General features: G+C 34.0%; 1 protein-coding gene and 1 long non-coding RNA gene across 8 annotated transcripts in view; one reads left to right on the top strand and one right to left on the bottom strand.

The window, feature by feature from the left end:
* Window positions 1-14883, top strand: part of LOC6582963 (rab11 family-interacting protein 3) — a 57993-nt gene that overhangs the window by 26594 nt on the left and 16516 nt on the right. For all 7 annotated transcript variants that reach the window (XM_015162667.3, XM_015162662.3, XM_002008608.4 and 4 more), the window contains 2 exons: window positions 3711-3749; window positions 4163-4277. In XM_015162667.3, coding sequence (XP_015018153.1) covers window positions 3711-3749; window positions 4163-4277 — 154 coding nt within the window. The remainder of the gene's footprint in view (window positions 1-3710; window positions 3750-4162; window positions 4278-14883) is intronic.
* On the bottom strand, window positions 3660-4223 carry LOC116804390. The gene is made up of 2 exons (XR_004364388.2): window positions 4132-4223; window positions 3660-4046 (listed from the first exon to the last, which is right to left on the bottom strand). It is a non-coding gene; the product is annotated as an uncharacterized LOC116804390 (long non-coding RNA).

Here is a 14883-nt window from a genome sequence, read left to right as displayed (position 1 = left end):
ATGAGCGAAAAGCTAATGAAAGAGAGAAAGGTTCGATTTTACATTGTTGGGATCGAAGCTGACATTATAAAACTCATATAAAGAAACGATTCCATCGATTTTATAGAGTATCTAAACTTCATCTTTTGTGCAACAATTCTTATATACAAATACATGTATATGTATATGCAAACCTTATCATATTTATGATATATATACATATATATATATATATACAATATAACGAAAGACAATGCAAAAGAGAGCAAAAGTATTTTGAGGGACTTGAAAACAGACGAAATTTAATAATCAATTTCCGGTCGGCGTTTCAATTACACAAAAATTGCGAGTGGTTTGCAAAGTGGTTGTTGCTGTTCATTTAACGGAGCCTGAGAAATTGGGCATATCAAGGTTACCTAGCAGAGACGTACAGCTGGCCAAATATTAGCGCACATTGCCAATTGATTTTGTATATAAAAAAAAAAGTAAATATAATAATAATAATAATAAAACACCAAATGTGACCTTAAACATGTTTTATTTAAACCGCTTCGCCGCTGTGGTTTTCGCTTTTATTTTATTGCTGATTACATGTCATTACCTTGATCGTTTTTATAATTAACTGTCAGCTCGGTGCGTTGTTTTTTATTTAAATACACTGTTTTTTTTTTTTTTTTTTTTTTTTGCTTCTATCATTTTAATGCGAGCGAAGCTTTTGAAAACTTGTTCAACTACAATTTGGGTTAATAACTTTTAGTTTTTTTCTGTTTGTTTTTAGTTAGTTAGTTTTGACATAAGCTGTCTCTTAGTCAAATACTCCATTTTCTGCTGCAGTTGCTCGACTCATGCCGCATTCTAATGTCGTAAAGCACATTGCTGATTTGCACCTGCTGCCACATTTGGCTTAAATTTTCGGCTGCCATTTTGCCACTTTTGATGCCAATTTCAATTTGCATCAATGAAATCAAATGCGAAAAACCACTGCATCAAACAAATCAACGCCAACTGCATTGCTCAAATTGTTTTTATACCCTGCACGAATGGCATGACACGGGTATGCCAGAGATGGGCAGATAAACGTCGTTGATGTTACTATTTAAAATATGTATGTTGATGCTAGATTTATTTAAAATTTATTAAGAATTTATCAAAAATCCTATGAAGGACCACAAAGTACTTTTAAAATAAAAATTAAAATAGCTGAAATTAACTTTTCTATTCAATGCATTACTCTCTCTCTCTCTCTCTCTCTCTCTCTCTCTCTCTCTCTCTGCCTCTGCCTCGCTCGGTAAATTCGCTGTATTCTGTCAATAGTCGCTTTTTTCCTCTCTCTGTCTCTCACATTCTCTCGCGTACACACACTCGCTCTGTCACTCTTTCTATCACACATAATCACAGTCTCTTTCTTTTTCTCCTAAAATTAGTGCTTCTATTCAGTGCATTTGTCTCTCTCTCACTCTCTACCCCTCTCTCTCTCTCTCACTCGCCATTCTGTCAATACTCGCTCCTTTTTTCTCTACATTCCATAGATTCGATATATTTTTTCCTTATTTTATATATACACATATATACATATATCATATGCTGAAACCTCTATTGATATATATCCTTCTCATCACTCTTTTAGAGGGTCTTCTTTGCAAATGTCATTCACTTTATAGGGTAATTTCTATTTCAGCAATACGAAATCCCTTATATTTTACTCATAAGATTGTTTTTCCTATTCTAATTTTGTATGATGTCTTACATTTCCTTTGCGGCCAAGGCATACTCGACTTGCCCCTCAACATGGCCAGCAAAAAAATGGAATGAAAAAATTACGAAAATTACATTCAACACGATTTCCGCTTCAATGTTTCAAGCACTTCAAATAGGTATACTCACATATGTTTGATAAAGAGCATTTGCTTCGCCACATATGAAACTTCCAGTTTTCCCTCCAGTTTTCATTTTTCAGCTGCTGAAAATTGCTGCACAAATTGCGCAACTTTGCAACACATTCAAATTGCTGGTCGAGCCAACACTTTGGACAATTTTCGCGTTGCCAATTTGCGGGCAAGTGTTGCCAACTGATTTATAAATTTAAATATGTTTTTTCTTCTCTTCTTCATTTGGTTGTTTTTCTCACATATAACTGAATCAAAGTAGTTCGTCTTATTTATTTGGCTTGGAAAAACTTTGCAATTCGCATTGGTTGCTCTTCTTCTTCTAATTATAGTTTTTCTTTAGTTTATTTCTGCTCGCGTTTTATAGCCTTGCTGAAAATAACTCACAAGCCAGATGAGACATTTTTTTTTTCCTTTTTTTTATTTTTTTTATTTCTAGCCCAACTGTGCAAAGTGGGTTAATGAGTTCACTTTGTGGGCATGGTCACTTGGGTTGTGGTTGGGCGAGGCTAACACCGAACCTCATACAAGCTTTTAATTGTTGTTGCTATGCAGTTTGTTGCTTTGTTATTAATTTTTAATTTTAAATTTTGGGCAAACATTTGACCTGAAATTTTGCTTTTAATTTCAATTTAGCTGAAAAATAGCTACGCTTTGGCTTGAATTATAAAAGTTTCTTTGCAGCTTCCGCAGCTGTTAACTTGTGTATTTTAAATTAATGTATACAGTTTTAAAGCCATTTGCACTTGTTCATATGTAACGCATTTAACACAAATATTTTCTTTGAAGTTTTTCACTTGCAGGCAAACGAAAATTATTTCTTCAAGCGACAAATATTTTTACTTATTTTTATATAAAAATAAATATTGAAATGGGTTTTATTTAAATTATTGTCTTTAATTTTGTTCGTATTCGTTTTAATTGTATTCTTTTATATTTTTATTAATTTAAATTTCCATTATTTCTGTTTATTGATATTTTTTAATTTTTTTTTTAATATTTAATTTCATTTATTTATTTTTATATATTTTAATTTATCTTATAATTTTTTTTTTGTATATATACATATATATTTTATTTATTTTTTTATTTATTTATTTATTTTTTTTTTTGTTATTTGATTTTTATATGTTAATCTATAGTTTTATGATAATTTATTTTTTTATTACAAAATATAAAATTTTATATTTATGTTATTTATACAAATTTATATATTTGAATACCTTATAAATATATTAATTGTTTAATTTATATGTATGAAATATATATGTTTATCTCAATTTATACATACATCTTTAAGAATTTCACATAGAAAACTCGCTGCACCAAATTCAAATGTCTCCCAACAATTTCCACACACCTGCACATGCAAAAATATTTCCACATTTCTTACGTTTGACACTTTTTCTCTAAATGCACTTTATACTTGTTGTTGCTGTTGTTATTGCTTTATTTATTTTTATTTTTTCTTTTCTTCCACTTTTACAACTTAATTTTAGTTATTTTCGTCGCAATTATTTTGTCTCTGACGTTTGGTTGCTTTTGTTGTTGGTCTTGTTGCTGTTTTTGCTGTTGTTGTTACAGTTTTCCTTCTTTCTTCAATGTCAACAAGTTTATTTGCATTTTTCGCTCAATGCACAATCAGTTTATAGAAATGTCTTAACGGGGCTTCCAATCGAAGGGCGATTAATGGCCATTTATTGGGGCGTTTAGGAGATTTAATTAAATCTTGATTAACAGTTTTTACAATGTTTGGTCTATTGTAACTTGACTTTATATATGTATATAGTTTGCTATATTTAAATCTTACTTTATTCTAACATATATTTTCTTAATCTTTTACAGCTCCGGCCGCAGGCAAATAAGTTCCAATGCCTTAGCCAGGTAAATATAAAAATAAATGAACAAAAAATAACAACCATAAATTCGATTGTATATTAATTCAGTTTGACAGCCACTGTGCTACACTAACTGCTAAGCAGCCAATGCACAAATCTCATTGCTGTGTGTCTTGGCTAAACACAGTTTGTGAAGCATAGTCACTTGCAGTTGAAATGCCATTATGGTAAGGTTTCTGTCTGTGCTAAACGAAGCGCTTCAAGTTTATAGTTGAGTGTGGGCAATTTATAAGTAAATTTAGTAAAGACACAAATCATGCCGAGGCGTTCACAATAGTCGCAGCTATAAACATTTATAAAATTCATTAGAGTTATGCGTTAAATTTACAATTTCATTGAATTCAAAATTCATTTGCTGAAATATTTACCCATTTCAATTGATTTCTTTTCGATTTGCAGCCAACTGTACAGATCATCGAGTTTCAACTCTTCCGGCCGTAGCTCTAACTGTGATACAACTGAGGATATGTACAGCGATATAAGCCTCGAAAATCGTCATGATTACGATTATAGGGTAAGTTTGAATTGCAATAGATTTGCAGTAAATAAAAACGAAAAGTAAAATTTTGATAAATAGGCAAAAGGCGAATGAAAAGATTCGTTGAATAAGTTATTGAGTTAAAATAAAAGTTGAAAATATGGGAAAAGCGCTTGAGATGAGTTAGAAACAAGTAAGAAGGCTCCAGTCGAGACTGCTCGACTAGGAGATACCCTGAACCCTCCAAGCTGATATTCTAATCATTCTGCACTTCTTTTACATACATACACCTGCACTTATAAGCACGCGCTCTGCTAACTGCGCAGTAAGCAGCGACTACGCTTGGGCTGCGCTGCAATGTGCAATATTATGACAATTTATTTGTTGAATAATTTCTTTTGTAGACATACAATCTTAATGAAACTTTTAAAGCGTAATCATATGACTAAAATGTGTGTACATTCCAAAGCACAAGTCTCTAGTACTTGAAATGCGTTTTTTACAAATTGGGGGCGAAGGGGGCGTGGTATCCAAAATCTGTAAATTACAAAATCTTTGTATCGATTAACTTTATATACAACGCAAATTTGAAGACTCCAGGTTTAAAAGTGTTCAAACTAGGCTGAAAAACCCAAGTCGATTTTTCGATTATTCTCGATAAAAAAGTTATCGGATGAGTTATCGAAAAAATAATGCAAACTCGTACTGCCTATGGTATACACGAGTATGCATGCCAAATTTCAGCTCTCTAGCTCTTATATCTTCTGAGATCCTTTTGCTCATACGGACGGACGGACAGACGGACAGGGCTATATCGACTCAGCTCGTCGTCCTGATCAAGAATATATATACTTTATGGGGTCTGCGATGATTCCTTCTGCCTGTTACATACTTTTCACAAAACCATTATACCCTGATTTCCCATTTTCAATGGGTTCAGGGTATAAAAAATGTAGGTGTATGCTTAAAGTAGTTAAAAATGATATATTTCAATACGTTTTTAATATTTATTGCAAATTAAAATATTTTAAACAAACTTTAGTAGCTTGAGTTTAATCATGAAATAAAAAATTAAATTAGTTACAAATTATAAGAACTTAAAATTACATTATTATATTTTTAATTGATTTTATGACTTAAACTTATATTTTAAAATTTTTTTCTTGCGCTATTATTATTATAGCGCTCAATATTTCTAATTTAAGAAATTATTTAAAATATATTAATGGAAACTGTAAACTTTAATAACTTAAAGCAAGAGAATATTTCAAGTAACTTTCCAGTCTTTAAGTTAACCTTATATATGTTTTAAACAAACTTTCGTTTCTTAAGCTCAATTTGTTCGGTTTTTTTTTTTTGTCAAATTGCTCACTGAATTCTTTTGCAATTTATCTTGCACAAAACAGTTACAAAAACTAAAAATAAATAAATAAATGTTAAAACCCAAGTTACAAATATTTGCAAGCTCACAAATCTTGAGCTCTCGCATGATGTGGCACAAACATTGGTATCACATAGCTGAAGATCGGTGAGGTGAGGATCGTTGGGAACGGTGGGGGCAGAGCTTTCAATGTCTCTTTGAAGTCGAGCGTTGATCGCTTTGGCATAACGAAACCCTCGATGAGAAGCGAATTTTGCACTTGACCAGCGACAGTGAGAAAAGTGTTGACAGACAGTTTTAGAGGACGATCGAACGAGTGAGCGACTGAGCGAGCAAGCTGCCAATTTGGTCATTTGGCTCATTCATTAACGCCAAATTCCAATTCAGTTAACGTGACTGCAAATGCGACTTGCGGCTTTTCACTGAAATTCACCCGCTACAAACGAGTTTTCGCTCGTCTTTGTCTTTTTGGTGGCTCCATTAGATGCCAGGCAGGTGAAACTTTATTTGGTGTGGGTTGTATTTGGTGCCCCCTACACTATAGCTGCGGCCTGTTGTTATATAAACTGCATTCAGAGTGAGTGCAACGACGCCTCAAGGTCATTGAAATCGACTCGAATCGCAATCGAACATTTGTTGTGGAAACTTTTCGTTGCAGACCCAGTTGCCAATTTGCTGAACTCTGTCTCGCCATCCAATGGGCCACAATGAAAACCTTTTCACTTAACTGTATATCAGCTCGTCTTTTCCCACTCTTTATCAAATCTCTTGCCATCACTGGACAACCAATACATCTTGTTGAGTTTTATTGACCCATCATATTTGGCAATTACTTTTGATCCTCACTAAATGGCTCTTACGATTGCAGCTAATCTTTTCAATTGGCAGGAAGTTGCTTTGCTCTGCCTAAACTTTAACTTTAATTGAATCATTTAACTTTTCGCCCATAAAAGGTGTTACTACTTTTTCTTTAGTCTCGCAGTTTTAATTAACACTTTTCACGAATGCCTAAATGATGGCAAATAGTTACGTAAACGGGTTGTATTGATTTTTATTTTAATGATTTATGTTGCTATTTTATTAAAATGATATATATAGATTTTTTCAATTTAAAAAACATTAAAAAAATTGTATAGTATTTTAAACTGAATTTAATGTTTTCTTTTTGGCATTTTGTTCAACGAAAACTCTGTCCGTGAAAACATTAAGGTATTTAAATTGAATTAACGAATATTCCGCTCAGATGCGAGATATCCGGCAGGGACTCACTGAATACGGAGTTCAATTGAACAGAGATACAGAGAGAGGCAAAGAGAAATTCTGTTTTTATGCAAATTCGTGTTGAGTTGGTCGAGCGACAGGTGTAAATTATAAACTGAAAATTGTTTTTACCTGTCGCTGCGGCTACTGCTGCGCGTAATTATTTGTAAATTTGTAAAGCAACAAAAAAAAAAAAAAAAAAAGGAAAACAGAAGTAAATAAAAGGAGTTAAAGACAACAACTGCAAACGACACAAAAGAGACGAGGTGAATGGAAAATGAAAGGTGAACGAGCACAAAAAATACACACACATGGAAAAATAAGAAAATTCCTCAGCGCAGGAAAAAACAAAAATAAAATGCAAAAAGAAAAAAGAAAGAGTGAAATGGCAAACGAAAGAAATGGATTTTGCAAAAATATCACGTACGAATCATTTGAAGACCTTTGATTGTTCTTTTATGCAACAGGCCGAACGGGAAACGGAAATGCCGCGCTGAAACAGGAGCTCTAGCTGAAGCGAGAGCCACAGTCATAGCCCAGCGGACGGCAGGTGGGTGGGTGGGTCAGGGCGGTGCAAATCATTTGCAATGCGAAATGAATGCCGACGTGGGGCCATCGTTGATTGTTGTGTGAAACTTGGCGCTGCATACAAAATGAGCGAAAAGAATCAGGCCACAGGAGAAGGGAGGGAAGGAGGGGCGTATTAATTGATAAGGAAATACGGAACAACAATTGACAGACGACGAGAAGCGAAAGAAAACAAAGTTGAAATTTAATTGCATAGAAAATTGATGGGGGGAAAATGGGGCAAAATCTCAAGAAAGTCGTTTTAATCAAGAACTAGGTCTGCACTCGAAGAGGTATGGAAATTATTATTTAGATATTTGCATACAGAGGCGGAGTTAGAGGCAGGTGCATAGCAAAGACACGAACCACTAGAAAGGGCTAAAGTGCAGTTGAAGAATGTCAATGTGCTGAGGCAGTAGAGAATGTCAATTGAGTTTCTCTGGAGATGAGGTACATAATACGATAAGTAGATAAAGTAATTGTTTTAATAAGCAGATAATTAGCTAAAGAAGATAAGCTTATAAGTATGAAAATTTTGCTAGGCAGTCGCATGCCAAGATCGTTAGCAAAGACACGAATCACATTTATGTTAAAAAGAGATTGTCCGCAGCACTTTTGTTTCTTTGAAATATACCACAGAGTACTCTTAAGGAAAAATATTTGAATCAGATAATAAACAGATTTTGTTTAGAGATATGACATATATGGGAAATACATGCATATCAGCCAGATATGGTATGCAAGAGACATTTGCATATGACCTGACAGCTCATAGCGAAGACACAAACCAGTGAAACATGCCTCAGCATTGTCTAGGAACATGTTAATTCTCTTAAATGTTTTGCAAACTCCGTATTAAAAGAGAGAGCTGAAATAGAGATATTTGGAAAGATGATAGGCATATACAAATTTAGGTTAAATACATAGAAAGAGGTCGCTTTTCGCTTTGCTGGTATGACATGCATAAGACAGCATTGAGCAGCGCAATGCATAGCAAAGATACCAACCAGAAGGACTTAAAAGGAAACGAAATGTTAATAATTTCCTTGCTAAGTGAATTGCCATAATTGAAGGAATAACGATATATTAAAAGAAGAAAAAGAAGAATGATAAAATTAAGATAAGAAAAAAATAATTTTTTAATTAAATAATTTAGTTTAATAAATTATGTAGTAAATATAAAACAAAACTAATAATAAAATTATATTAATAATATTTCCTTAAATATTATAATTAACTAAAAAGAATTTTATGAAATACATACCAAAATTTAAAGTACTTCTAAAAAAAAAAAAAACATTCTAATTAATTAATTATAGAATCTCTTTCTGTAATTTCAACACAAAATTTATTTCCCACATAAAACCCCACTTCAGCTTTAATATATCCACTCATTTGTTTACCTAATCGCGCACTTGTGCTTTTCAAATTTTCAAATTCCTATTGAGTTTGAGAAATCTTGGGAAATCCATAATATTGAACAGCAAGAGACCCAAAGACACAGCCAAGTGCTGTACAAATTTGTTGGCTGTGGCAATGCGAGCCAAAGACGACAATCGCGTCATGGATTGCAGGCGAGTATCTCGCTCCACTTAAATGCCGAAAGATCTCTGACAATTGAACAAATTGCAAATGCCATTGTTATTGTTGCTGTTGTTGTTGTTGTTGTTTTTACATACTCGAATGCCTACAGTTATAATTGCATAAGTGCGTCGTCTCCCCACACACACACAGACACAGACGACTTCAGTGCGACATAGATTGCGATCTGACATGGCATGGGAATAGTTGTGGGAGCAGATCTTTGTCGTTGCTCTCGAGACACACTCCAGCTGGGGCGAGTGAGTAAAGACGGCGAGGCAGCGGCTTATGCAACTTGGCAAGTAACTTCTTCCGCCTTTGCTCCACAGACCTCCCAAAACGAAAGCAAACTCAACTGACCTTAGCTAATTAAATGGCCAGTGAATCTAGCTGGGGTTCTTTTTACTTGATTCCCTGCTTTTCACTTGTGCCACTGGCACTGGCCAAACAGAGCATTGACAATTAGCCAGCCCCAGGCGTAAAAGCTAAGAAGAGAAAAGGTCAAACATCAAAAATGAGGCCAACAGTGTTTGACCATGCACCCATGGGAAACCTTTTGACCAAATCACTCATGTTGCCTGCAGGTGGAATGTAAAGAGTTTTCATTTCTTTTTTTGGAAGAATCTGTTTATGAGGGGAGCTGAGAAATGTTATAGACATAAATGAAATTATATCGATATGACGAATTTACTTTGATAAGAACTTTCTGAAACTGAAATATGGCCTATTGGATTTTGTGTTCTAAGATATTGGAATACGTCAGCAATGATATTTTTTTAGCTGTCCTGCACTTAATCGCATTATAGCGAAGAAATAAATAATAGATGGAGCATTCCAGTTACTGACAAATTCGTTTTCTTTTAATAGGACAACAACAAATTGCTTGCTCTTCCATCATATCGATTAAACAATTTTCTGGCACCTGCCCACACACCCACACACATACATAAAGACATACTCAACCCACAAGTCCATAGTCCGCATTTAAAGTCGGCACAACATAAAAAGCATAGAGCAAAAGTGAGAAAGACAAATGTGAGACAGTCGGAAACTAAATGAAACAAAAACAACAACAACAACAACAAAATAATCATAAACGAAAATCGATTTTTAACCCAAATGTGACGCTGACCCAGAAAAAGTAAAACAACAACAACAACAACATGACAAATACTGAGAAAACCCACGCGACGTGCAACTCAACGTATTGAAGCATAAAATGTTGCAATTATTATAATTAATGCAAATTGATAAAAAAAAACAAAATAATAATAATAGAAGAATGAGGCAAAGTTTAAGAAACGTTTAAGCTAACTACAAAAAATAATTGTGGGTTAGGGAACGAAGTGAATTGAAACAAAAATTAAAAGCCTCAAATGTTAAAACCCAAAAAAAAAAGATTTAATGAGTATGCTAAGTTGTAGAAATCGAAATACTAGATTATCTCAAATTGATTTATTTCAAGGATTGAAATATAAATAACTTTTTATTCCTTCATCGAACCACCATTTTATCTATCTGACCTAGGAACATATGTTTTTATTTTTATTCAATATAATTTTTTTTTTTTATTATTAATTTTAATACTTTAGTTACTTTTTAAATTATTTAATTTATCCTTTTCTAATTAACATTATTTTCTATTTAATTGAATTGCTCTGATCAGCCAAGCTTAATTATATTTAAATTTCTACATATACATATATTTTCTTCTATAAACGTAAAATAATTCAACATTGTTTTATCTTGTACTTTCAGGTAAGCAAACATAGATTAACTAGAAATGTTCATTTGGTATTGGACAAGTATATTATCTAACTTTTTGCTGCCTTGGGGTAAGTGCTAGACAATGGGTTCAACACCTGCAGACCTGCCAAAGAACTGCCTAAAGAAAACCAGAAAGCTGGCAAAAAGAATTGGCCATAAAATGTTAATGTTACGTTGTTGCTGCTGCTGATTTCCCACACGAGGCGTTCGTTAAGTGAGGGCGTGGCAGCCCGACTGATGGCAACAACAGCAAAAGCAACAGCCACATAAATCCTACGCCTTCTGTTAGGTTTGTCCGTCCGGCCCATTACGTCATATTGTGGCCTGTGACTTGCGCTTGTTTTTGCTTTTAAGCCTCTTTTTACTCTTTTCGTATTTATTGTGTATCTTTTCAGTATTTTTATTTTGCTTTTCTTTTATTTATTTTTGCAAGGTTGTACAAGGCAAACGGGTGTTACATTAATAGTCAACTAGCTCGCGCACTTGCCGCACCAAAAAATTGCCAACGTTGTTGTTGTGCTTCGTGCGATAATACATTATAAGTAATGAGACAGTTACCACTAACCAGGCAGAGGTTGTTCAACAAGGGAGAGTGAGCAATTACGGCCTACGTGCAAATGAACTACGAGTTGAACTCTTAGCATTTGCTATTAAAGGAAGTCAAGGAATTACTGTGGGAGCTTAGCTATATTTGCCTTTTATAGGAGAAGTTATCTTAAATTTATTAAAATGCTTGACTTTGATTAGCAGTCATAGATGATAATGCTGCTCGAACCAGCTCAATTAGCTAAAGCACTCAGCGAACTTGTTCGCATGAACCAGCTACGCAACTCTTTGAGCAACTGTTAATATTTTGCTTATCTCTGACACACATACGAAGCTGAGCATATGTATTACAGCTTTGTCAAAGTGTTATACACACAGAGTAGAGGTTGGGTTAGTGTTATAATAAAATTTAATATTCCTTAGTTGATTGTTTTGTGCGGCAATTCTTTAAGTCGATTCGTATTGTGTGCATTGATTAGTCAAACTTTTGGTTAGCATTTGTTTACCGTTGTTTAATAAATAGCTAACAAATAGCGCCGTCCCCCTCTCACCCCCTGGGTATAAATAGCTGCAATTGCATGCGGTCATTTATTTGCGTTTAATTTTTTTCTTATTTTGGTTTTTGTGGTTGCCCGCGCCCGCGTTTGTATACAAATTTAGTTTTGTTTACTCCGCCGTTGCTGGGACGACTGAATCGAATCGAAGACTCCTTTTCATAAGTACCAATACTTACCAAGTGGATGCTAGGCAACCGAGAAGCCGAAGCACGCGAGGGTGCATGGTAACCGGTTCCTTAAGTGCTGTACATAAACAATTGTCTGGTACAACTAAGATAATGAATAACAAATGTTTTATTTCTAGTTTCTAGCACTATGTGGGTGAGCGTCTAAATTTGAATACATTAAACATGTTAATTAAAAAGAAAATGATCTTTAAATTACTCTGCCTAGTTCTTTGCTTGCTGCTCTCAAATGAACAGCTGATTAGTTCAAAAAGTGCATTACAGTTCGGCTCAATGTATTTGTATGTGTGTGTGTGTATGTTTGTGTGCTTTCTCACTCTCCTTTCCTTAGCAGCATATGTTTATTCCTTTTGCTTTCTCACTACAATTTCTATTGCTAAGTCGCATTAGTCGCATTTTCGGCTGTGCAGAGCAGAGCAAAACGAACTACGACTGCGACGGCGACGGCGGCGGCGACTGAGGCAGCGTGTCGACGTCAATGGGCACCCAACAAGTTAGCTTAGCTAGGAGCGCCAGCGTCGCTCTGCTGCTGCGGCGTCGCGAGTCGCGAGTGTCGACGCCAATGTCTTCTATGCGCTCTGCTTTGCCCGCTCAGCCAACGTCCGTTCGTGCGCTGTGCGCTCAGATTGCATTTAACTCTTGCCGCGTGCACAACGAACGAAGCGCGATAACAAACGGAAAAACGGCCGCCTCGCGTTGGCTGGGGAGTTCCGCTCTCCTGCTCTCTCTCTCTCACTCGCGTGCTTAGCTTTTTGTGTGTGTTCGTTGATTGTTTTGTTTTGTTTTTTTCGCTTTTGGCTTTTGGGAAATGCAAAAGACGCGAACTGCAGCTGCTTCAACGTTCAACTTTGTTTCGGGTTTTCCTCTTTGTGGTGGGTGCTAAATAATTTGCAATAAATATGCAGACAAAAAGAAAATGTGCCAAGTGTAAATTAATTTAACAATAAAAGCCATATACCCATACATATATAAATGTTTATCAATAGCTGAGGCTACCGTTTATCGATTGCCGATTCATAATGAGCGTTTATCAGTTACGTTAGCTGGTCAGGTGTCTTGCGGCTCATTAAGCGATTATTCAATATTGTAAATTGAGACGACCACAAAACGACGTTAATTGCTATGTCTGTTATAAAAAGCGAAAACACAAAGGAAGGAAAAAAAAAACCTTAAGTGTCTCGGTCGATCTACGATCGTTCAGCCGGCTAATCGAAAATAACACCGGAATATTGCTTGATTGATCTCTAATTGAAGTTTGTGGTTGAATCAAAGGCTGTCAAAGCTGTTCGAATTAAACAAAACGACAGATGTGTAACAAATATAAAAATAAACTTTAAATTTTATATAAATATCTATAATTAATTTTTATAAATATACAAAGAACTGAATTTTGAAAAAACTTTCAGAATTCATTATGAAAATTCTTAATTAATATGTAAAATTCTTATATGAAAAACAACGGAAGTTCATGGAAATAATGAGCCCCTTTCCCTCCCATTTTCTTTAGATATAAGCCCGCTATATAATATAAAACCTTCACATAAATCACGCACAATTTCAAGTTCATTAAAAATAGTTCTTTTCTTTTTTGAGGGTTTCTCTTTTACTCTCTCTGTCTCTCTTTCTCTCCCTGCTCAGACATTTTCCGGCCGTTAATGTTTGTTTGAAATTTTCATTAGATTCTCAATTAGCTGTTAGAGAATTATAACGGCACATGTAGACAGACAGAGAGCCGGAACCAGAAGCCAATAAACCAAAGTTCTCCCTCTTCCTCTCTCCCTATTCGTCTCTCTCTCTCACACACACACTTTACAAATGTTGAGTCAAACATAAGGGAAATCTCAATCTTTGTGTTGATGACATCAACTCTCAATGACACGCACATACATGTGGGATAAAGACACGGGGTGGGCAGTGGGCGTGTTCGTTGCCCATCTGCTGATGAGGACGCGTGACAATTGTTGGTCGCTCGCGTTCCGTTTGCTAGCGACTCATAATGGTTCGTGTCCGCGCTTATTCACTTGCGCTTTTGCTGGGTCGGGGGAGGTTAGATCTGAAATTCCTCATAATTATGCGTTGTCGTTACTGGGAGAGTCATCCGAGAGGGTGGCTCCACAAGTATTGGAGAGGTTTATTAAAATACATAGGAACAAATTTGATAGAAATATATAAGTATACATATATTTAAAATTTATTGAAATGAAAAAAAAAAAAAAAAAAATAATAATAATAATAATAATAAACAAAAAATATATATATATATAGATATATAAATATTGATACAATTTTTAAAACATTTGAAACAATAAATACCATATCCTTAATAATAAAAAAAAATAAAAATAATAATAATAAAAAATAATTAAAATAATAATTTTTTTCTACAAATTTTAAAATAATTTTTGTGTGTTATAAAAATCTGTAGAATAAAAGAAAATTAAAAATATATATATGATTTAAAAAATTATAAAATTCGGTCTATTAACGATTTATAATCTAATTAAAACAGAATTTGTTGTGGAACTTCTCTTATATTAAAAAACATATAATATATATATATATATATATATATATATATATATATATATATATATATATATATATACATTTTTTAATATATATTATTGTATTATAATATTATTATTATTATTTTATATATATGTATTTGTTATATAGTTTATAAATATTTGTTAAATAGATTCATATATAATGCTTTTGATTTTATATAGAAGCCTACAATATTTCTTCAAACTACCCTCGTTTGATATTTTTACCATATGTGGAGAGCATGTGCATAT

This window comes from Drosophila mojavensis, unplaced genomic scaffold (assembly GCF_018153725.1).
Source record: "Drosophila mojavensis isolate 15081-1352.22 unplaced genomic scaffold, ASM1815372v1 contig_74, whole genome shotgun sequence".
NCBI classification, from domain to species: domain Eukaryota; kingdom Metazoa; phylum Arthropoda; class Insecta; order Diptera; family Drosophilidae; genus Drosophila; species Drosophila mojavensis.
Note: the sequence above shows the minus strand (reverse complement) of the source record. Positions and strands in the feature narration are given on the sequence as shown.